The following is a 23,596-nucleotide window of genomic DNA, read 5'->3' on the forward strand; positions in this document are numbered from 1 at the left end:
AGAAGCAATAATGGAGAGTCCCTTACAGTATGACCTGGGGGAAGCAGACGCAAAGCAGGTTATCCACAAAACCTAAGTGAGATTAATCTAAATAATATGGTTTTATTTGGTCTTTATAGTGAGGTTAGTATTCTGGACTTTAGACAAAGGGCAACGATCTCTATGTAACAATTTAATTCTGCTGAGACACTTCGGGATAATCTGAACTGGTTTAGAAAGTATTTGAGATCAATCCATGTGACAGAAAAATTAAGATTTTGTGGAAATAAACAAACAAATGGATGGCAGTCTATTATTTGAAGCATGACAAGACTGAAGACTGGCAGTGATATTCCTAAGTCTCCTACATATACACAAACCACTCCCTCTAAGCCTACAGATAGATTCAGAGACCAATATTCTGTAAGGGGTAATGGAAATGTCCATATCCCAGTGGTAGCATTAAAATCACCACTGCACATTATGTTTGTTTGTTTGTTGGTGAAGTTTTTTGTTGGTAGTACTTTGGAGGTTTAGAGGGTTTGGGGTCTGGTTTTTTGTTTCGGCTTTGATTTGGTTTTTTTAATACAGGAGCTATATGCTACAAATTCACCTCTGCAAAGCATTAAAGCATGTGCCTAATCCTTGTGAAGAAAGACAGGTTTAAACTCAAGCTTAAATAGCTGGATGAATTACAGCCACAGCATGTCAATTAATTCTGGTTGTTCCATTCAGTCTATTCTAGAACAGTTATCCTGTATTAACTAAGCTAACAAAGACGTTTCTCGAGAGGTATTTCAACCCCTTTCCCTACAGTGTGCTGACATCTAGTGGCCTCAAGTCTCCAGGATCAAAACATGCACTATTTTTTCATCAAAACTTTTCTTAGGTATAAACAAACTCTTCAACATCAGAGAGTGGTTCTTGTCCTCTATTTTCTTTAATGTCTTCCCAGGTTTTGAAAAGACAAAAGTATCTTTTCCAAGCTGGGGAAAAAAATTCAACTTCTTTAATTTTGTGAATTAAAGCAGTAATCATTAGTAATCATTAGAGATGAAAAGCTGAACTATAAAAGGACATTACTGATGGCTGTATTCCTCTATACTGTTCTGTGAAAACAAAATCTGCATAAAAAAATAAATTTGATAATTATATATACATATATATATGTATCAGTAACTGCCAGTAAAGCAAGGTTAGGACCTTAATCCTGTCTCTACCAAAGTCACTTGACAGCTTTTAAGATATCCTCAGTTGACTGCAGCTATAAAATAGGAAGCTAAATTCTGTTTTCATTTACACCCTCACTTATATTTTCGTGGTGATGTATTTACTTCCATGGACAAGAAAACAGAACACTACCTGGTTTTTCTGACATACATACAGGATTTCATTCCAAGTGAGGAGATTCAGTTTTTCAAGCCAATTGTTTGAACCTCGAACAGAAAGTTCATCAGTTGGCACTTGCTAATACAGAATCACTGAGAAAAAGGTACATTAGAAGGGATGTCTGGCAATCATTTAGTCCAAACTCCCCCAGCTTCAGAGCCAAGTCACAATACTCAAGTCATTACCCAGGAAAGATTTTAGTATCTCCTGAGATGAAGATTCAGTGATTGATCAGTTGGAAAAAGGTGAATGATCCCCATTTATGAGACACAGCTCTCAGGAAAAGGCACTTCACAGCCCTAAGGGTTTTGTGGAAGGTTGAGTCAATGCTCTTAACTAACATTACCAAGGTTTCTCTTATAATACTAAAAAGCAATTCAGGGAAGAGATATGTACAGATGGTCGGATAAGTTATCATTTTCACTAAGGGCTTTTTGGTTGTCTGACCAAGGATAAATTGAAACCACACTATATTAGCAGTCAGTTTAAGTGTGTGCCATTAAACACCCATTTGACTAAGATGCAAGTTCTCTTCTACGTCTTGTGAAGAAGACACACACATCCAAAACATGCACACACCACATACCCCCCCCAGTCTCTCTTTTAGCCAGCTAGTAACTTCCATGACCAATTTAACTATGTTGTAATCCAGCTACAGAAAATAAGTGTTTGGCAGATGCTGAAAAACCTGCAGTACCTTGAACACAAGTTTATCTCCACCCAGCCCAGCTTCCAGGAGATGTGAAGCAGAAGTCCACCCACCAATGTTTGCCACCTGAAATACAACAACACTAGAAAATAATATGTGAGGCCTAGGAAATACTTGCATATTAGAAGTATGAAAGTGAGTAATGCATGCTGGTTTAAATAACTTATTAGCTTTCTTCTTCTTTAAGCTAATGGTTTTCAGAGAGGTGTTTCATGTTTCTTGGGTCAAAATCCTTGAACATCTAGCACATTTCAGACAGAGATATTGTATTACAACGTTAAACAACATTAACATCCATAACAAGTATAGAAGTGGGTCTATTTATTATTCCCTTCATTGCAATGCATTTAAGCAATTATTTAAAATCTTTCTCACACATACACAAATAAACAAATACTCACTCTATGCAGTATTAGTACAATTCCACACTGTGAGAGAAGAGTGAGGCCATTTTTCACATGGATATGGTAAACATTCAATGCTACTATCACAGCTCACTTCGCCTTTTCTGGATGAAGAACATATGAGAGCTTAAAACCCAGGTTTTCCTGATGTTTGCTGCAGGTTTGACCATGCTCTACCCAAACTAGTGATGAAACCTTATTGAGAAGAATTTCCTATTGTCTCAGGTTTTAAGGACAGAAGTTGGTGACAGTTTCAGATTCTTAGGACTATGCAGTATAGTCTTAGATTATACAGAGAAAAAAACCAACGACAACGAACAATAACAGCATGAGCTGAGAATTACATTCTTTTGCTCTTTGCTCATCTGTCTTAAGTCTAAATTAAATTGCATCTGAGCCACTTAAAAAAAATTTAAGGAAAGGCCACTTCTAAAAGCCAGAACTTATGGAAAAATATTAAGATGCTGAAATGCATTTCCAAATAATAGAAAAAGGAAATAACTGTGATGACACAGATGCCATAAGGCAGTTGCTTGCCATTGAAATATGCTTTTCTGTTGATTTATCACGTCTATTTTAAACAAATTACTCAAAACCCTCTCTCCATATGATAAAAGCCTTATCCAAGAGACAGTCTGTGTGTGTGTGTGCAAAAATGAAGAAAGCATTCACTGCATATTTAATTGAGCTGAATACACTCAAAGTAAGTGGAGATTCCCAAGGCAATTATTCCTAGAGTTGATTGCAGTCCTGGGATTGCAAGCCAGGCAAAAATGTAAGCCAAGCTAAGCAGCAGAAAAGGAATGAAAGATAACCAGTGTCTGAAGGTTTTAATATTATCTCAAAAGAAAAACGGGGGAAGTCTTGACTCTTAAGAGGGCAGATTTTCACTAAATGTCTCATCAACAGCATTGATGGTATATATGGACACTTATCAAAACATTAAATTTCCCATTACAGTCATTAAGATATGATAGCAACTTGTGATGCAGAGCTACAACCAAGGCTAAGCATGAAAAGAAGCAACACAGTATTTGTGAATGTCTAAAGATGGGTTTAAGGTTAATTTTCTCTAGCATAGCAAAGAACACACCATAACTGCACATTATCCACGAGTGCCATTTCCAAAGAGAGGTTGTACTGTAATTGCTACTTTTCTATGCTGAAGCGCAAGACTTTAAGGAAAATGAGAAATTATGGACTCAATTAATCACAACACCTCCATGATGTTTAAAAATTAACCAAGACACACTAATGAATGTTTTATTAAGGCTTCATGAAGTATGTTCTCTAGACAACAAAAGCCAGAAATGACAAGAGGTAGTAAAGTTAGCTTCAGTATGGAACAGTAAGACATTCAAGTTATTTTTCAAACAACTGTATTCTTAAAACAATACTTACCCTTGAAAAAGGGTAGGGTAGGTAAATTGCAGGACAGACAGGACATACTGGAAAACAAATAGTAAATTAATGGACATCAAACACCTACAGTTCATAATATTAACAAACAATCATGAGCAACAAAACATACACAAAACATTTTTATTTTTCTTTATTTTGCTAGAAAAGACAAAAAAAAAATTTAGCAATTTCTCTTGCTGTAGTGCATTCCCTTCCCCTTCAGATCCCCTTTGAGAGGCCTCAATCTTGATGAATAGTTACTGGGCTAAGCTCCACTTGAGCTTATCAGAAATACTGTCTGCTCCCAGGAACTTAATGCTGTCCAGCAAGCTCCTGCTTTTTAACAAACAGCCTTGGAGAGTTGTTTTTTTGCGTGCATAACAACCCAAGTAGAACAACATTTTTGTTAGTGAACTCTTAAAGTTACCAACCCGCATTTTGACCAGGGCGGAAAATTACTTTGACTAAACCAAACTCTCTTGTGACCCTGAAAACAGCAGTCCTGAGTGAGACCATTTGAGCTCTCGTGGACAGCAGCAGGATGCAACCAGCAACCTCCCTCTGGTTGGGGTGCCTCTCAGAGCCAGCAAACTCTCAAGTTTGCTACACTTGGATGATTGCTGAACGATGACAATGGATCCTGGGCTGATACTATCCACTCCTTGAAGCTCAACCCTTTGTCCATGAAGAAGATGCAAGGACATCCAAAGTGAGTACTGACCTTGAGGGGAATTTTTCCTGAGTATACCTTGTACATACTCCTTTCAGTCTGAGTGTGTGTGAATGAGGATATGTTGTAGCACAATTATTATGAATTTTGCTCTCTTAGATTCTTAAGTACATTGGGTTCATAAGTTAAGACAGGCCTGTGAGTCACTGTTGTGCCTATATTAAGTTCTACATGAATCTTTTGTTAAATTGTTTAAATTAAGCTTTTGATTGAGAGCTGCTATGTTTAAGTGCTGTTAAAACCTTTAGGCTAAACCATTGATCAAGTCTGGGGCTAAGTTTGGCAAGCAGGTCCACTCCAATCCCTGTGACTCAGTGTGAATGTCTTATTCCCTTGTATCCTTACTCTTTCCTACTCTTACTTCCATGTAGAGCGTTTTAGGTTGATTGATTTTTAGATTAATTGATTTTAGTTTGATTATTCTTATTTAACCATCTAATAATGATGTAGTAGATGTAATGATGTAGTAATGTAAAAATGACGTAATGATGTAAGAATGTAGTATTGGTGGTAGTAGAGTGAACCTTGCCAACAAACGTTGTTGCGATTTCACTTTAATATCAAACCTGCTTTTGCTGATCCCTTTGCTGGTGACTCTTTGAGTGACCTAAAACACTCATTCATGACACTTCCCACGACAGAACTGCTGGCAGCTGCCTCAGTCACCGTGGAAGGTATAAGAGGCATGGAGTGGATACACTGAACAATGGAGAAGGATATCATCTGAATTGCACTTTCACTTTCTGAACACACTCCATACATCACACTGAATGGGAAAAGGATTAACAGGAACAAAAAGCCATAAACACCAGTCAATTAAAATCATATCATGCAAAAGAGGCCATCTCTGGCAGAACAGGAGCAATAATCTTAACATAATTGTCTCCTTATGACTAATGTGTCTTCCAGACTTAACATTCTGCTCACACACTATTTTGTGTAAAATATTAAACAGCCCATAAAGCCCATCAGAGATGTAATACATGAGGGTAAAAAGCAAAGCCTCTGTGTCATTGCTTTAGCATGGTTTGTCTGGGCCTGCACATATGGATGCTAGTGTCTCTTCACACTGTATATGTATATATGCAAATATCAGGCATAAATACACGTCTTCAGGATCTAACAGCTTCCCGTAATGAAGTATATAAAAGCTTCCCATAATGAAGTATATAAATACCACTTCTGCAAAGGAGAAAAATGATTGAAGCTTCCTCAGAGGAAATGAAAGGTACCTGCTGTTCCTTCCAGGAGCTGGCAGAAGCTGCCAAGGGCAAAAGGAGAAGCTGAAAGCTTTCAGCAGAGAGGAAACTGTGCTGAGCACCTTGCAAGGTCTAGTTTTGGGGTGTGTGGGGTGTCACTAAGAATCAATATACAGGGACAGGGCATGCTGATTCAAACAGGTCCTGTAACACACACACCTGTCAGAACTGCCACATGCATTTTAAATCAGGACCATATACCTGCACATCTGTACCCCTGCTTGCATTTGCACACCCCCTGCTACAACTGAAAGGTCTGTATTCTGGTTATTTTTAACTTTATTACACTAAGACCTACATTCAGGTTTGAAAATGGATGTGACATCGACAATGTCACATGACACTGTCTCTTTGTCAATGTCTCTTTGACTTCCTCTCAAGCACAGTTAAGCCAAGTACCTTCCCCAATGCATGGTGCAACCTGGCAGCTCTTTTAGCCCCTGTTTAACTAAGCACTGCTCTTAGCAGTCTGTCAAATCAAGTGCATTATCTCTGCCTACAAACTTTGCTTCATATCTGAACTTCAGTCTACTGCTAGGCATCCTTAATGGCAAATATATCTTGGAACAGAAACCACTGTTTTGTTCAGAAAATATTTCATGCCCAGAAAATATTTCATTTTCACCTCTGAAATGCTGCTTTTCTCTAATCCCCCTCAGAAAATTCATACCCCAATTGCTTCACCAATATTTTTTTCTTTCAGAAATCTGCGCCAGAAATACAGGCACACTCATAAATAGGACAGCACAAAGTAGTTATTCTATCGCCTCCTCCCAGAGTGAAAAAACTACTTTCAAACTATGCTTAAATGTTACAACTTTATTCTACTGCTTCTGCTCAGAAATTTCAGCAACACGAATAAGAAATTGTTATGTAGTGGAAAACAAAATTCTTGTACTTAATTTGTAGGTTAATTAAGTTGTCAAAGGAACAAAGTTGCCATGGAAGTTAATGTTTGTTTCACTACTGAAATAATACTTTGAATATTTCACATTTGCCCCTTGGATAATTGATGTTGTTGCTCCAGTTAACAGATCTTTTCGGAATGAGTGCGGTTCCCAGACACCCAATAATGAAATTCATACAGCACAGGCGATACTTTCAGTGCAGCGTAACTTCTGGCTCTATAACACTTTCATTCATTGGAATGACGTGATGTCAGCCTCCTTGCTCTCCTAAGTAAGACAATAGTGGAACTTATGTGTCGTGGAAAGGTAAAGATGTCATACACTGAGCAAAACGAAACCGGGAGCAGACAACCCTACCCGCAGTTTCGGGAGCACACTGGGATGGGCGACGGGCTAGAGTGCCAGGGACTTTCTCACTCGCCGGGCAGTCCCGTCCGGCTCTCCCTGAGCAGGGCAGGGAAAGCAGAGAGCACCGTCTCTCCTCCTTCTCCTCCTCCTGCTCCGGGGTCCCTGCACTTCCCTCGCCCCCCGCTCCCGCAGCTGCGGACCGGCTGCCCTGCGCCCCCGCACCTCCCTGCGCCCCGCCCGGCCCCTCCGAGAGCGAGGCTGCCCCCGGCCACGCTCACCTTGTTGGTGAAGCTGGAGGCCAGGTAGAAGAGGCAGAAGGCGAGGCCGCCCGCCGACCTCTTCAAATACATCTGTCAGCGCGGGCGCGGAGAGCGGCGCGGCGGGCGGCGGCCATCGGCCATGGCAGGGACACGTCGCCTCAGCGGGCGCCGCCTCTGCAGGGCCGCTGCTGCCGCCCGGCGGCCGTGCCGGGCTGAGGGCGGCCGGAGCCGGCCGGGAGCGCCCGCGGCCCGAGAGACAGCGGGCGAACCGTGCCCGGCACGGCAAGGGAGACCATTGTCCCCTCTGCTGTGCCCTTGTGAGACCCACCTGGAGTGCTGCGCCCAGCGGCCAGGCACGCAGCACAAGAGGGCCTGCTGAAGCAAGTCTAGAGGAGGGATGCGAAGATGATCAGAGGGCCGGAGCACCTCTCCTGTGAAGACAGGCTGAGAGTTCGGGATGTTCAGCCTGGAGAAGAGAATGCTGTGGAGGGATCTTACACCAGCCTTTCACTACCTAAAAGGGACCTGCAAGAGAGCTGCAAAAGGGACTTTTTATATGGACATGTAGTGATAGGACAAGGGGGAATGACTTTAAATTGTAAGAGGGGATTTAGACAAGACATAAGGAAGATACCTTTCACGGTGAGAGTGGAACAGCTGGTGGATACCACATCCCTAGAAGTGTTCAAAGCCAGGCTGGATGGGGCTCTGAGCAACCTGATCTAGTTAAAGATGTTTAGCAGGATGCTCTGCCTTGGAATGTGGTCAAGCAACTCAGACAGTGCCCTGTTTACAAGGACTGAGACAGGGCATCAAGATGGTTTTGGTGTTGAATTATGATAAAACCAGTGTGACACATCAACCCCAAATTAACACCCTGACAGTGAGGCAACGATTTGGCAGAGAACCTGCTAAGCTGACCTGGAGATATATGAATGACAGTCTATCACTTTACACTATATAAGTCTGGTCCACTGTCATAGAGTTAGGTTCTTCTAACATATTCTTTCTTGGAGTGTGTATAAAGATTTTTCCTTCGGGTGGGGACACCTCTCAAAGTTAGTCCTTGAGGCTGAGTGAGCGAAAAAGATTTTGTCCATGGTGCTTGGTATGGGTGAGTTACATCAATCTCTACTTTAATAATTTTTTTTGCTAGCTTTAATAGAATTGCTTTAATACAGTTGTTTTGATACCATGCACTGTATTGTCCCATCCTAGTAAATTTAGCTTCTGTAGCCTGTAGTAAATAATTCTGATTAAGATCTGTCTAATCATTTATCATACTGAATCATTCATTTTTATATAAATATATCTGGTTTGCCATCATTTATCCTACAGGATGAAGTTGTACAAGGATTCAGTCACATCACTATAATTTCTTAGACTTAAACCATTGACAGTCTGAGGCTAAGACTGGATCCAGCTGTTAGATCCAACCTTAGTTCCTCTCTGAGAAGGAATTTAGGAAGCAAGGGGGTCCTTTCTGCACCTCTGACTCAATGGGCTTCTCTAATAAACTTTCTCTGAAGCTCCCACAATGAGAAATCTGTGCTTATTGCAGGGGGTTGGATTGGATGGCTAACTCTAAACACCCCTTCCAAGCAACTATTTTATGACCCTATGATGCTATGATTCATTGGTGACGTGTAAACTATAAATAATCCAGGCAGATGAGACGTAGTGGAAGACACACCCTATCAGGTCATGGTTACTGGGTGTTCTTTTATGATGGCCTAGGTAAGCCTTGCTCTTCCCAGTCCTGATATTAGCAAGGCCCTACCTTTACATTTCTTACCTTGACTTTGCTCAGGTAACTCAAAGTACATGGCTCTCTCTGTACACATACACCCTTTTTTTTAGAGGACGAAGCAAAGCAGCATAAATAAGGAACCTTATTTATGAGCACAGCCTAAACTAGGGAGCGAGGGAGGCACTAAGTGGTCAAATCCAGCCCATAAAATGAGCCCGTCAAACTTGCAACATTTAGCCTCAAAAGACAAAAGTCAACAGAGCACAACAGCTGAACAGTAAACACTGCACCAAGACAAATTCAAGCATTTTGGTGTATCAGACATGATCCTATCTCGTTTGTGAGGCAGTGGCCCAACACAGATGTCGATTTCCAGTGCTGAAAGGTTTGGTCCATCCAGACTTACAGAGGACCTGACGAGCCACTGTAATGGATGTGTCAGAGGCAGCAGGGTAGGTGATACAGCATTTCCACTTTGCAGAGTACCTGTTTATGTATGCATGTCAAATGTGTATTTTGCAAACAAAAGCATGCTTTGCATTGTGCCACAAACTTAGCCTGTAAAGCTTTAAAAAAGAGTAAGAGTAGTTTACAGATATCTAGGAAGACTAATGTAAGCATGCAGTAAGAATACTTTTCACTTTTTATTACAGTGGGGTATAATTTTCATGCAAAATATTAGTGACATCTCTGAGCTTTTTGTAGTATTTCTTAGTACAAGTGGGAGACTATGGCAAAGATGATACATCTTCTTACAGCCAAATACAGAGGCAGGTTTGAATTCTTGTAGGCCACTTACAGTGAGGGAATATGATTGAAGATATAAATTTCTGCTAATGTTATCACAACTGACTTGAATTACATAAGTAAATGCTATGCAGCTTTGGAATTATTTTGATTAATATGAATGGAAGTTTCTGCTCTATCTAGATTTTAAACTATTTTTATTGAGAGGTATGAATTTGTCACAAATTATTTTGTTTACACATCATTTTACAGAAGATTTCTTCTTAACATAATTCAGTTAAAAGCTTGATCCAATCATATAATAGGTCATGGGATCAAGGCCTAATCAGGAAATATTTAAGAGACTAAAATAGAAGACTGAGTTTTGAAAATTAAAAATTTAACAACAAGACACAGGAATATTAAGTCACTGTTCATGTCTTTTTTAATCAAAACCTACCAAAACCCATTTTCTTAATCAGTGCTCGTACAGCTGTACAAGAATAATGATTTTTCCCAGGGCAGCAGGACATCGCTTTGATATTCTGTTCATATATAAAACTGTTAAATTTAGACAAAGAAGACTGAAGGGGGCATGGCAGTAATCTTCACATGTCAAAAGGCAGCTGCAAAGGGAAAGAAATAATCTCTTTCCACCAGGGCTAAGTGCAGAGAGGGTAAGAGACATGGTGGTACTGCATCACCAGACAAAGCCACTCTCACCAGCACTTGGTAGTGCTGCAGTAACCATTGAACCTGATGATTTTAAAGGTCTTTTACAACCTAAATGATTCTATGGTCCTATAATGCCTCTGTGGCACAAGCCTGTGTCACACCTGCAGGTTGTGCGTTACAGCCTGGGTCCCTATCCTCTTCCAAATGGTTTGCCTTTTAGCTCGGGACTTTGAGGGGTAATGAACGCTGGAACAGAGTGTCTTAGGAGATTGTAATGTGTTACGTCATTGCAGGTTGCTAAGGACAAACACAATGAACTTTGGTCAGTGAAGCTGACTCTTGCATGGCTGAGAATTGAAGTGAATGGCCTTTGCTGGGCCTGCCCAGCAGTATGGGCTTTGCTAGATGTGTAACAGAGAACTTACTCCCAGCAGGCTGGGGGATGCCACAGGGGCTATACAATCCCTTACCACTTCTGCCCTTGGAGCCACCCAGCTTCCCTAGGCTTCTTTTCAGATTATCAACAGCAACTGTGATGGCACATTTGTCTATGACTGCAGACAGATACCTTCAACAGCTGGTCATGAGCAAAGCCAGAGGTTTCTACGCATTGCTTCTTTCCTTTTAGGAAACTTGCCCAAGCAGACCTAACAGTGATTGTGTTGTAGCAAAACACTATCCCGTTGGTGCTGTCCTGGAAATAGGGCATTTTTGTCACAATACTATCTTCCAGATAAAAATTACATATAAAATTTATATGTAACAGGCAGCAGGTCACATACAAAGTATTTACATTTGTATCTACAGTGACTTACAGGACTGGGATAAAATTAATTTGTTCGCTTATGGTTTGGTTAATTTGTATTTTTTTTCCTGTTCCCTCAGTTACTCCTAGAGATAAAAAACAAATGCCACCTCCTTAATTTCACAGAATGACAGAATGAATTAGGTTGGAAAAGACCTCTGAGATCAAGTCCAATCTACGACCAAACCCCCAGTTAATTAGACCAAGGCACTGAGTGCCACGTCCAGTCTTCCCTTACACGCCTCCAGGAATGGTGACTCCATCACCTCCCTGGGCAGTCCATTCCAACCTAACCAGCCCTTCTGGGAAGAAATTCTTCCTAATGTCCAATCTAAACCTCCCTCAGCACAGCTAAAGGCCATGTCCTCTGGTCCTCTTGCTGGTTTCCTGGAAGAAGAGGCCGATCCTCACCTGGCTACACCCTCCTTTCAGGGAGCTGTAGAGAGCAATAAGGTCTCCCCTGAGCCTTCTTTTCTCAAAGGTAAATAACCCCAGTCCCCTCAGCCGCTCCTCATCAGACTTGTGCTCCACACCCTTCACCAGCTCCGTTGCCTTTCTCTGGACTCCATTTCATCCATTTGTCTTGTCGCTGACTTACTGTTTGGTCTGTTGGGTTTTTCCCCACCGTTCCCTCGGTTACTTCCCGAGACAAAAACAACCGTCAGCTATTTAATCTCCCCCCTTTGCGCTGCCACCAGCCCAGCGCAGCCCTGTGCCCGGCGCTGTCCCTCAGCCCGGCGGGCAAGAGCGGCCGGACAAGGATTCCACCATCCCACCCCGCCGGCGGCCCCAGCAGGCTCCGCACGCCGCCGGTGAGGCCGCGGCCGCCCTGCTGACATCACCGGAAAGGCGGGTCAGCCCCGGCCAATGGGCCGCCTGACGGCCGCGGAGAACCGGGGAGAACCCGGAAGGTTTCGCAGTCCGAGCGTCGCTGCCCCGCGGAGAGACCTCGCTCCTGCCGCCCGCCGCCCCTGCGTGCCCCATGGACTCGGTGGGAGTCGCCGCCGCCGCGCCCGACGCCGGGCCGGGCCCCGCCTGGCAGAGCAAGGTGAGCGCTGTGCCGCCGGCAGGTGGTGGCCCGGGGAGCTGGAGGAGCAGGAGGACCGAGGCCGTGGAGAGGGCGAGGTGGTGTCAGCACCGCCGGGGTCACGGTCACTCGGCAGAGCGACCCGAGCGTGTTTTGCTGCTACCGGCAATTATCTCCTTGGTGGGGGGAGTTGCTGTGGCAGCCTGATAACCGAGTGGCTTCGCTCCGAGGGAAGTGGAGCTGAGTGAGCTTGGTTGTCCCGGCGGCAGGCAGCGAGTCCCAGCTTGCTTGGATTCGTCATTCCCCTGCCCTCCCCTCCCCGAGCGAGGTGTGTGTATCTCTCTGCGGTTTTGAGGACATGTTTTACGATGGCTGACCTTTCAGGGCTCTAGAAGTGGGGGAGGAAGATGTGTGTAAGCTGTTGCTGTTGGGCTATTCCAAGAGAAGTTTTACGTAGTCTGTCTGCTTGTATGCAGACTTCCTGGGAAGGCCTTTACCCGTGTCTCAAGAGGGTACTGACACTGACAAACTGACTTTTTTTCCTTCATTAGTAAGTGACCATCAACAATTTTTCAACTGCAGTTCTCCCTACGGAGTTTGTGAAATTGCTCTTTGACTAGTTCCCCGTAGTTCCCAAAGTATCTGCAGAAGAGCCCTTACAAGATTACATGAGCTTATTTTGGAGCTAGCAATAGCTAATTGTCCTGATTATTGTGTTGCTACTGCAACTGACTTGACTTGAATAAAATGTTTATTTACAGTGTCCGTGGGGAGCCCCTAATACAACATCAATATCATGTTCTCTTGCTGATGTCATGAGTGAACAGCTGGCAAAAGAATTGCAGCTGGAAGAAGAAAATGCTGCTTTTCCTGAAGTGGTTGCGTAAGTTTAAGTCCTGGATTAGTGATCTCCATAGTTGTGATGCCATCTTCTCTCTCGTGCATTTTCTTACAATGTGTTCGGTGCGTAGCAATATAGTAAACAATCTGTTGCCTCCTAAATCTGCTTCTTCAGTTCTTCAGTGAAGATGACTTCCCCAGCTAAAAGTCTTCCTTAGATTCTCTTCTCTGTTGCTCTTCCTTCTTTCCTGATGTTTTCTTTGCATTTTCTGGGGGTGTTAACACAGTGTGTAAGCTATATTTAGAGAAATGTCAGAAATGGGTTTTTTCTACCCTTTTAGGGACTCTTTGTTAACAGTGTACAATGTTTTGACAACTATCAGGTGTATCACCTGTATCCTCCATCTATTTGAGAGTTCTAAACAATGGCCAAGAGCTTACTAATTCCAAAATTTTACAAATTTTGAATCTTTCCTGTGAAGCAGAAAAAAGCAACACTATTTGGATTTTTTAAGTTGTTTTTAAAATTTATTTATTTATAAAACATATAAATAAATATACACATGCATCTGTATGCCTTCTTTCTTTTTTCTGAAGGTCATCTTAAAAATAGAGCTTAGTGCTTCTTCCAGAGTGGCAAACGAGCAAAAGTTTCTGTAAAATTTGCATCGTAAATAAGTGGCAAAGAGAAATGAAGTCACGATCTATTAATATTTAGTGTTGGCTTGGAGAGGAGGCAGACAGCTGAGATCCATTCCTTTCTGTGCAGCTCTGCGTGAAGTCTGTTGTATAGAGTGGTGAAGTGGTGTAAAGCAGTGTTTCTGCTTAGATTGATGTGTTTAATTTTTTTAAAAATTCTGTTTTCATCTTTTATAGTGCTGCTGAAGGACCATTTATTACAGGAGAAAATATTGACACTTCTAGTGATCTAATGCTAGCTCAGATGCTGCAGATGGAATTTGACAGGGAATATGATGCACAGCTTCGGCGTGAAGAGAAGAAGATCAATGGAGATAGCAAAGGTACCTTCATCAGAAGGAATATTTTTGCATTGGAGTTATTCTTGGCACTTTGCTTAAATTGCCAGAGCTGTGAGGAAGTAGCAAATCCCTGATAATCACAGACATACTTATTTGTTTTGTTTCTCAAGTCTCCATATCCTTTGAAAATTATCGGAAGGTGCATCCCTATGACAGTGACAGCTCAGAGGATGAGGTTGATTGGCAGGATACCCGTCATGATCCCTACAGAGCAGGTATGTGACAGCTTTAAGCAATACAATTTCTTCAGTCAATAGACCTAAGAATATGACAGAGTTGAATTAGGTCTTGTTTGAATGTAAGGAGACATACCAGCTGCATTTAAAATCAGGTCACCTCAGTGGGAGGTATCAGCAGGAGCTTGGGCAGGTAACTTCAGGCTTGTCTGCCAGTATATTGGCTTCAGTGGCCAAATCTGGCAAAATAACTAGTGAACCTGGGAAGTATTGTGGGATGTGTATATCTGTCATCTACATTTGGATGATATGGTTACATATCATCTGCACATGATATTGAATATTCCTGTCTTAGCATGCCAGAAATGTGACTGACACCCCAGAGAAGTAAGTAATAACATAGCAAAAGAAGCTGTCATGCTTAGGGTAAGAGAAGACTGTATTAAGATCATACAATTGAAGTAATTTATTCTGTTTTATAAATAAAATTATGTTACTTTTGTGGACACGGTGGGGCCTTTATGAGCATTGGTTATGTTTGCTTAGATGTAAAGTTTGATTTATTTTTCTCACTGCTGGCAGATAAACCTACTACAACACCAAGAAGGGGATTCATAGGAAAAGGAAAAGACATTACTACGAAACATGATGAAGTGGTATGTGGAAGAAAAAACACTGCTCGCATGGAAAATGTAAGTGAAAACTTAGGGAAAATTATTTTGTGTGTAAAACTGGAATGCTGCAATTCAGCCAAAGAGCTAATGTTTGTCCACCAGTGCTATTGGGGAGGGTGCTGACTTTTTTTCTTCCTGTTGGATGAAAGCAATGCAGTATTTGGTTTAGTTATTCAAATTGGCAGTTTGAGTTGTGTGGGTTTTCTGTTTAATAATAGTTTGTTATTGAGCAATTCAAGAATTTGCACAGAACTGTTTTGCCAAAACAAAACTATCAGCAAGTTTGGCACACAGGCAAATAAAACAAAAGCTATTTTTGAAAAGCATAGATATTGTGTAACCTTTATTCTAATTAATTTTGTCTCATAAGCCAAGTAACTTATTGTAAGTCAATTGTTTGACTTACAGCTTTTCAGTCTGTTTACCTGTAGTACACACCTTTCATTTTCTTTAAGATAACTGGTGCAACTTCTGCAAATAAGGAAATGCTGCAAGTGCTGTTTTTACAGGATGTTAGGTAATCTCATATCAATTTGGGCAGAACTTTGAGTTCTGAGTTTAAAGCAGTGTCTTTTTTAACACAGTGACAAGATTGCACAAAGTGGCTTTCACATAGGTCCTAATCTATCCTAGGTTTTTCCAAATCAGAATGAGAAATATCTGTTTATGCCAATTTTTGGTGTCTTCTAATAACAATGCTTAAATTCCTGTTATTTCTGCTTGTAGTTTGCACCTGAATTCCAAGTTGGGGATGGAATTGGGATGGACTTAAAGCTGTCAAATCAAGTCTTCAATGCCTTAAAACAGCATGCATACTCTGAGGAACGTCGAAGTGCAAGGCTTCATGAGAAGAAGGAGCACTCCACTGCTGTATGTTTTTAATAAAGTCTCTCTATCTACTCCTTATCTTGTGTAATAGCTAAACACTGCTTTGGTAACTTCTTGCAACATTCCATTTTTAGTAAAACAGCTAAGCAATATTACATTAACATTGCTGAAGGAAATGGTATAAGCCAGCTCCTACTAGAAAAAGGCATTTTATTTGAGCTGCATTACTGTGAGAGCCATATAAAAGTAAGAGCACACAGCTACTGTTTTTTTCTCTTTGTCTTTCTAAACTTTTCTCTTAATCAGCTACAATGAATAAAGCGCCTGGAAATTATTTATAGAAACATCCAGAGGACTAATCCTCTGCAGTGGAACCATATGGCTCCAAATATCTGTCTTCATAACAAGTTGCAGGAAGATGAGGTGACCAACTGACTTAATAATTTAGGTATTTACTTGATAGACTGTGTGGGTGAGTTTGGAATAGGGCCTCTGGTAATTCCTGATGTGGACTTCTTTAAATTTGTGTGTTTTGCTTTGCTTTATTGTTACTTATATCAAAGGAATATAATACTTGACATACTGTGATTCATGATTTGTAAAGACTTTTTGAAAGCACTGTAGAAACTGCTGTTGAGCCACAGTCTATATGTGCAATTAGTAAAATACTCTGTGCTGCACAGCTCATGGGAAACTAAGAGCATTAAATCGTTAAATCAGTCCTGGAGCAGATTGGCTTTGCTTCATATGTTTATTTTGGTTTGGCTTTTTTTTCTCTCCCCTCTGTCAGTTGAGAGATTTTTATTAACACATTATTCTTTCCATAGTTGAATTCTTGTGATATATAAATATTCTAAATATTCTATTCATGGTAAAACAAAGAATTGCTTTATTGAATTGTGTATTCACGTCTTACCTATTCATTCAATTAATCTCTTTTAGGAGAAAGCAGTGGATCCTAAAACACGTTTACTTCTGTACAAGATGGTCAATTCTGGGATGCTGGAGACCATCACAGGTTGCATCAGCACAGGAAAAGAATCTGTTGTTTTTCATGCATATGGAGGAAAGTGAGTATGTTGTTTGTTACTGATATGATAGCTTTAAATACCAGAGATGATTTAAAAAGCAGAAAACACAAAAATATTTAAGCATCTGCACCTTTTTTTATTTCCGAGACTTGAAGTTTGTATTCAGATATATGCAGACACTAATAAAATCTGGAAACCAAATGGTACCAGCCATAAAGTAAAAAACCTCCCCACTTTCTTTCTTGGAGGCTATTTAATGAATGGGACAAATCCACTGTGCCTTTCTTCAGAAAAAATGTGTACTCCATTTATAAAAAAGAAATCTTGAGATTTTTGAGAAACTCTTTCCACCAACCTGCCCCAGACTACAGAGCTGTTGTGAGGATCTTGGGCTACCTGAAGGTTGTCTTTCCATACAGATTACTCTGTTGTCAGATCTGTATTTGCAGCTCAGTGGGGGTCCTGTTTGTTACTTTCAGATTGTCTTGAGAATGGTGTTGGGATGCTGCTCACATTGTGGGTCCTTCCTGCCATACTGCAAGGATTATAGTGCATTATAGTGACTGCATTGTTTTTAACTGACTTTAAAGCAGTGTCGTTTGAGAAAGAATTAATAAAACTCAAATACAGATAATGTATTTAGAAATGTCAAGAGAGAAAGTTGGAACTGGGGAGAAAAGATGTGCCTTAACAAATTGGGAGAGGTAACCTATTTGATAAGCAACTTATAATCAAAATGTCAAAACCCAAACATATGTAAGTTTAATCATAGAATTGCTATAAACTTAAGTAGGCTTCTAAATTGATAGAAAATTAGATCCTCTCTTATATTAAACTTTTCTGTATGTTGCTATGTATAAAAACCCAAAACCATGCATTTGCTTGTAAATACGTGAATAGTTAACTTCATTATATATTTGTCTTTTTCCATGAGAAGTGCAACTGAAGATAAAGTTATTCCTCCAGAATGTGCCATCAAAGTGTTTAAAACAACTCTTAATGAATTCAAGAACCGTGACAAATACATTAAGGATGACTACAGATTTAAAGACCGCTTCAGTAAATTGAATCCACGAAAGATTATTCGTATGTGGGCTGAGAAAGAAATGCATAACTTAACAAGGTAAAGAAAGAAAAAGGAAGTGTAGTTGCCAAATGTCTGTCAGTTTCCTATTCTCTGTTTCAGGAAGCTACTCCAGGTCTGGGTATTTGACTTTTAGGCCAAAATGGTATACAACCTGGCCCAAATTGAATAAGTCTCTGGTTGCTTACAGTCTAATAAATTGTCAGCATCTTCAGTGATTTCGCAGCAGAATTTACAGGCCCATGAAGTTAACAGGTTCTAGTTGTAAAAGTGATTAGTATTCAGTGAGCATTTTCAGACACACTTATGACTTTAGGATCTGAATTTTCCTATGTAAAATACCATTAATTGTATATATTTATTCCATTTACAATTCTTTCAAAGACTTTTTTACTCTGGATCAACTTTTTCTCACAGTCTCAGATTGCAAATGAGCAAGCAGCAAGTAGAACTTGGGGGCTTAGAAGCTTTTGTTCTGTTTTTTTGATCAATGTCTATTTTCTGATCCACAGAATGCAAAATGCAGGAATTCCTTGTCCTCAGGTGGTTATCCTTAAGAAACACGTCTTGGTTATGTCTTTCATTGGCCAGGATCAAGTCCCAGCTCCTAAACTAAAGGATGTAACACTTAGTAGTGAAGATATGAAAAAGGCCTACTATCAGATTCTTAATGTAAGATGATGCTCATTTCTCCTCAGTTCTGGATTGTGTTTTCTTTTAGGGGAATAACTGTAAGGACAAATCAGCACTTACTTCCTTTTCAGGATGCTTACATAATTTTCAAGATACAAAGTCCAAAGTCTTATTTTGCTGCTGTTTAATGTGTGACTTAGAATCAATAAGAAATTGTGCACTGAAAAAAAATTAAATTTAATCTTAATTTGAGTGGAAAACATGCTGGAATTTGATGAGAAACAGATGGTTAGCAGCAGAGGAATTGTGAGCAAGTAGTCCTCATTTTATTGAAACAGTATGTGGTGTAGAAAGTTCTCTGAAGTCCTTCTGGGCTTACCAAACAGTTATTTTGCAATGCTTAAGCACTCTCCAGGGGATCACCTGCCCTCTTTTTAGCAAACCTAGAAACTGGAGAATGAATTAGAATATTGCATGGGGGATACTTTAATTTCCTTTTATCTGCTTGGTTCAATCACACACCTCCTAACTGTCCACTCACCATCGTATTATAGACACTAAAAAAGCCCAACCAGGCAACCAACCCCACAGTTCGGTAACATGAGTGAACATGTTTATTGGTTATGGTTTAGTCTCTATAACTGGAGACTTCCTTCCAATAGGATAGGAGTGAAAATGACCTTTATGTTTAGTGAACAAGTTTATCTGTCTCATGCACTTGGACTGTTTGGCAGCACTGACATGAATTTGCCACACTAACTGTTCTGACTTTGCCAAAGCTAAGCTCAGTGATAAAAAGCATAGTTTGCTGGCAGTTTGCCAACTACGATTCCCTGAATGGAAATGTATTGAAGACCTGAGTAAAAATTATGTAACTTATGTGTATTATTAGGGAAAGGTGGGGTTGTTTTGGGGTTTTTTTTAATAGTCATGTTAGCAATATTTATTTGGAGTATAGCATACCTCCTTCATTAATTTGCTTCCTTGCAGATGATGCAGCAGTTGTATAAGGAGTGCAACCTGGTCCATGCAGATCTGAGTGAATACAACATGCTTTGGCATGATGGGAAGGTCAGTTTGTTCTTGATCTGGGGAGGGGGTGGGGGAAGGTTTCATTTACTGTGAAATATTAATGCAAAGTGAATTGCTATTTCTCTGACTGCAGGTCTGGCTCATTGATGTCAGTCAGTCTGTGGAACCAACCCATCCTCATGGACTTGAGTTTTTGTTCAGAGACTGTAGGAATGTTTCACAGGTAGGACCTCTTGGTCTGATGATCTTCTGTTATGCTGCATGTTTTCTAAGATAAAATCAATTCAGAGCCAATTCATCAATTCATTTCCATGCTGATGGTGTTCTTCTCTGAAAGGGAAAGAATTGTTGAAAAGTAAAATGATAGCACTAGAACTTAAAATTTATTTCAGTTTTATCTGTGGGCCAACAAAAACAAAAATGTAATTTTGACAAAGTATTGTAATTGTAACTTGGGGGAGTCAAAAGAATATTTTGTTCTGTGTAGTCAAATGTTTAATGTGTGCTCTTTGTATTGACTAGTTCTTCCAGAAAGGAGGTGTGGCAGAAGCACTTAATGAGCGTGAACTCTTCAATGCTGTCTCAGGTCTAAATATTACAGCTGACAATGAAGTAGACTTCCAAGCAGAGGTATAGCTTTCTCTGTCTAATAATTTTAATTTGGTTAGCTATGGTAGCTATTGTAGTATTTAAACTTTCCATATGTAGTTTGTGTGATTGGTGTGAGTAAAATTTCAGCAGTCATTTTGCATCTCTTTTAAAACCTTGAGTATTTCAACCTAGTACAAATGTTTACAGAAACTCAGTGACAGACCTCTCCATCCCTTTTCCTGATCCCCCTGCTTCCAAGTAGAAAAGGCTTCATGTTGCATATAGTTGCTTCTTTCAGCATTCAGGCAAATCTAGTGATCTGTTTTAGTTTAAAAGCTGTTGCCTTTCCTTATGTATGTCAAAGGCTGTGCAGAGAAGGGAAAGTTGGGTTAAAAATAATAATTGTTCTACTTCCTATTTTTTGTGGTTTAGATGTTAACTTACGTGAATTTAAAGTTTAGTTCAGCATGGAGTAGGAAATTTCCAGGGAGCTGGAAATCGGGTGTCTCCCGGGGAAGGTGGTCAAATAAAGAGATGAAGGGAACACAGTATCAGTTCCACCAGCTCTGTATCATTGAAGAAAGGCAAACTTCTGTGCTTTGAGGAATACAGCTGAAGTCTTAAGAATCATCCAATCCTCCCTGCAACTGGTGCACTTTAGTTACGTAGCTTGAAACTGTAAAGGTGTGCTGCTCATGTGTGGCTGTATTCAAGCTGTTACATGTGCCTGAATCTTGGAAAAAGCAACATTTTACATACCTGCTCTGTCCTCTAAAACTACTTTTTAATGCTGTTTGGAAGTATTCTGGTGCAGGCCTGGTTTTATGATTTTATCATGCTTTTATTTTTGGCTCTCTAGATTGAAGCTTTGGAGAAGATGAATGAAGATCATGTGCAGAATCATGGAAAGAAGCTGTCAACATTTTCAAGTGATGGAGACCCACCTATATATGATGAATAGCACTGAGTTTATAGCTGCTAACAAAACAAAACACAAATTTACTGCTTCTAACTATGTTGGTGCAGTGGTAAATGTCAACTACCAATGTCGAGAGAGTGGCTGGCTGGGAATACCAAAATGGAAAACACAGTGAGCATATGGTGATGCCTCAGTGGTTTGCTTTTTTTTTAACTTGTCCCACGCATCAGACTGGCACTGTGAGAATGGACTGTCACTATCACTTTGAACAGACTGACAACTTCACCAATTGCCCAGTTACATTAGACTGTAACTGTATGTAGCTCAGGTGATCATATTTTGCATGATTCAGAGCTTACATATCTTTTAGTCTAAAAAAAGATAAATTAAAAAATCTTCTATATTGTCTGAAGTATTTAGTGGGAAAGCACACCAGAAAAGTCCCTTTATTTTTTGCTAATGCTACTTTGAAAACTAATTAAACATTGTGTATGGACACAATGTCTTTCATCCATTTCCACCAAGGGCAAAATGAAAAGGCAAACTATGCACTGCAATCGTATGATAATGTTAATTTAACAAAGTAATATATTTATAAATGCAAAAGTGTGGACCTTTTAATTTGAAGTACAGGGAATGTGGCTCTAACTATCTCTGTAAATACTATTGGGTGTATTACATGAGAAAGAGATTTGAATCCAACCAGCAGAGGACTTCCTTGGTGACATGCCAGGAAATCCTGAGTCAACAATGTGTAATAGTCAGTTCAGGTAGCTTCACTCTTAACATACAAATGGTTCCAAGAACTTGGTGCAAGTCAAAAATAAAACTGTAGAATAATCCTGTCTCTACCTAGAATGTCAGTTTGGAGCATCTGATGTTCTTGCTCTAAATATAATCATAGACAAATCTGAGTATTCTTTTTGAACCTGTAAGCAAAAAAGCTTTGTTTAGAAATAATGATGATTGCTATTGGTCTCCACAGTATATTTCATGCTTTTATGCTTAATGTCAGTCTTTTTTTTTTTTTTTTTAGCAACTTCTAAAAATCTAGCAATGTTTCTCTCCAAAGCAACACATTTAAAGATGAACTGATGTGGTGAGATAGTTTGGAATGAAGAAATTCTAATCAACTTCTTTTTAACTGATTTCTGGTTTCTAGTTTCTGATGCTGCTCTTTATCAAGCAGAATATAGTGATGCTACATGTGACCTTCTCACAGTGTGCTGTGAAAGTGACTTTTTTATCACTTTTTGTTGGAAAACTGGTGGTGAAGTAAAATCTTAAGAACTTGTGGTGGTATTCTTGCATGGTTCTTTGCATCACAGAGGCCTTCATTGATCTTCAGTGCTTCACTAGAACAGTCTTAGGGTAGGAATACACTAACTCCTTACAATAATAGAAAAATTATTATTTGTGTGGGTACTGCAACCTTGGTTTTGCCAGTTTCATACCAGCACTTGGATCCTCTTCCTTTTTCTAAACCAGACACTTGTCTTGCATTTACCCCATGTTTTTGAAATAAAGGAACTTGTATCTTTTGGACACTTAAGTCTGTTCCAAATTTCTCAATGGAACAGTTTCCCAAAATAATGGTATCAGGGAAATAATGGACTAGGTACTGCAAAGGAGGTGCTGCAGTTAGCTAACCTCTTCAGGAAGACTACAAGCTTCTGTTGTCAAAGATAATCAGATCTCTTTCAGAGGAGAAGGCTTTTTATAAAAAAAAAAAAGTCCTATTCTAGGCTTATAACTAGTTTTAATACTCTTAACATTTCTTAGAGAAAAAAAAATCTCAAAGCAGTTGCTAATACCTTAGAATGTTCTGGTCTGAGGAAGATGCTGATTGCTACAAATACTTGCATCAAGTGAGAGGAAGACACAGCAGAAATAACAGTGAGGGGAGGGTGGGTTTTGAGCTGCTGTTTGAAATAGACCCCTGCTTGTATCTCTGTGCTTGGACTGAAGTCTCAGTTGTCACTGTCATTTTAAATTTTTTTGCTAAAATCTGTCTAGCACAGGCTTAAAAAAAACAAACACACAAACCTCCAAACCAATGAAGCAATTGTCCTTGAGTCAAATTTAAAGCTATTAAGCTCAATTATATTACGTATTATAAATATGTAATATATATTTTCAGTTCTAGCAGTAAAATTGGCTCAGTAATTTGCTTTGAGATTTTAAGTCACCTGGGCATGTTTTCAAGTAGTTGAAAATGAGAATTTGCTCGAAGGAGCATTTTCTTGGACTTTTAAATAAAAGGTTCCAGGATTATTGGGCAAATAGAATCTTAGTTTTGGAATTGGCCATTAAGATTTATTTCTATCAGAAGAGTTTCAAGCTGTGTGTTTACTTGCTTTTCTGCTGATTTCCCCTCA

The 23,596-nt window shown here is 39.9% G+C and overlaps 2 protein-coding genes and 1 long non-coding RNA gene across 5 annotated transcripts in view; 1 reads left to right on the forward strand and 2 right to left on the reverse strand.

Moving 5' to 3' along the window:
• SLC35D4 (solute carrier family 35 member D4) overlaps positions 1-7,569 on the reverse strand; it is a 52,448-nt gene extending 44,879 nt beyond the window's left edge. The window contains exons 1-3 of one of the 2 annotated variants that reach the window (XM_085052693.1): positions 7,406-7,569; positions 3,883-3,929; positions 2,066-2,143 (exon numbers count right to left, since the gene is read on the reverse strand). In XM_085052693.1, the coding sequence (XP_084908819.1) occupies positions 2,066-2,143; positions 3,883-3,929; positions 7,406-7,477 (197 nt within the window). In that variant the 5' untranslated portion in view covers positions 7,478-7,569. The remainder of the gene's footprint in view (positions 1-2,065; positions 2,144-3,882; positions 3,930-7,405) is intronic. The other variant, XM_085052692.1, reaches the window with a different exon arrangement.
• A 3,867-nt stretch (positions 7,570-11,436) lies between these two features.
• On the reverse strand, positions 11,437-12,105 carry LOC146441906 (uncharacterized). Its single transcript, XR_014850073.1, has 2 exons — positions 11,942-12,105; positions 11,437-11,779 (listed from the first exon to the last, which is right to left on the reverse strand). It is a non-coding gene; the product is annotated as an uncharacterized LOC146441906 (long non-coding RNA).
• An 85-nt stretch (positions 12,106-12,190) lies between these two features.
• Positions 12,191-22,512, forward strand: RIOK3 (RIO kinase 3). Of its 2 annotated transcripts, none has more exons than XM_085052695.1 (13): positions 12,191-12,391; positions 13,132-13,253; positions 14,087-14,232; positions 14,361-14,465; positions 15,009-15,118; positions 15,827-15,970; positions 16,871-16,998; positions 17,894-18,082; positions 18,556-18,715; positions 19,667-19,747; positions 19,842-19,931; positions 20,231-20,338; positions 21,159-22,512. In XM_085052695.1, the coding sequence occupies exons 1-13, from the start codon at positions 12,326-12,328 to the stop codon at positions 21,258-21,260; spliced, it is 1,551 nt and encodes a 516-aa protein (XP_084908821.1). In that variant the 5' UTR covers positions 12,191-12,325; the 3' UTR covers positions 21,261-22,512. The 2 variants fall into 2 exon arrangements, with proteins under 2 accessions (XP_084908821.1, XP_084908822.1); XM_085052696.1 differs by having other exon boundaries at positions 12,193-12,391; positions 17,897-18,082.
• Positions 22,513-23,596: the final 1,084 nt, after the last annotated feature.

The sequence above is a fragment of the Lichenostomus cassidix genome, chromosome 2, assembly GCF_008360975.1.
Source record: "Lichenostomus cassidix isolate B80296 chromosome 2, HeHo_3.0, whole genome shotgun sequence".
Taxonomy (NCBI): Eukaryota; Metazoa; Chordata; class Aves; order Passeriformes; family Meliphagidae; genus Lichenostomus; species Lichenostomus cassidix.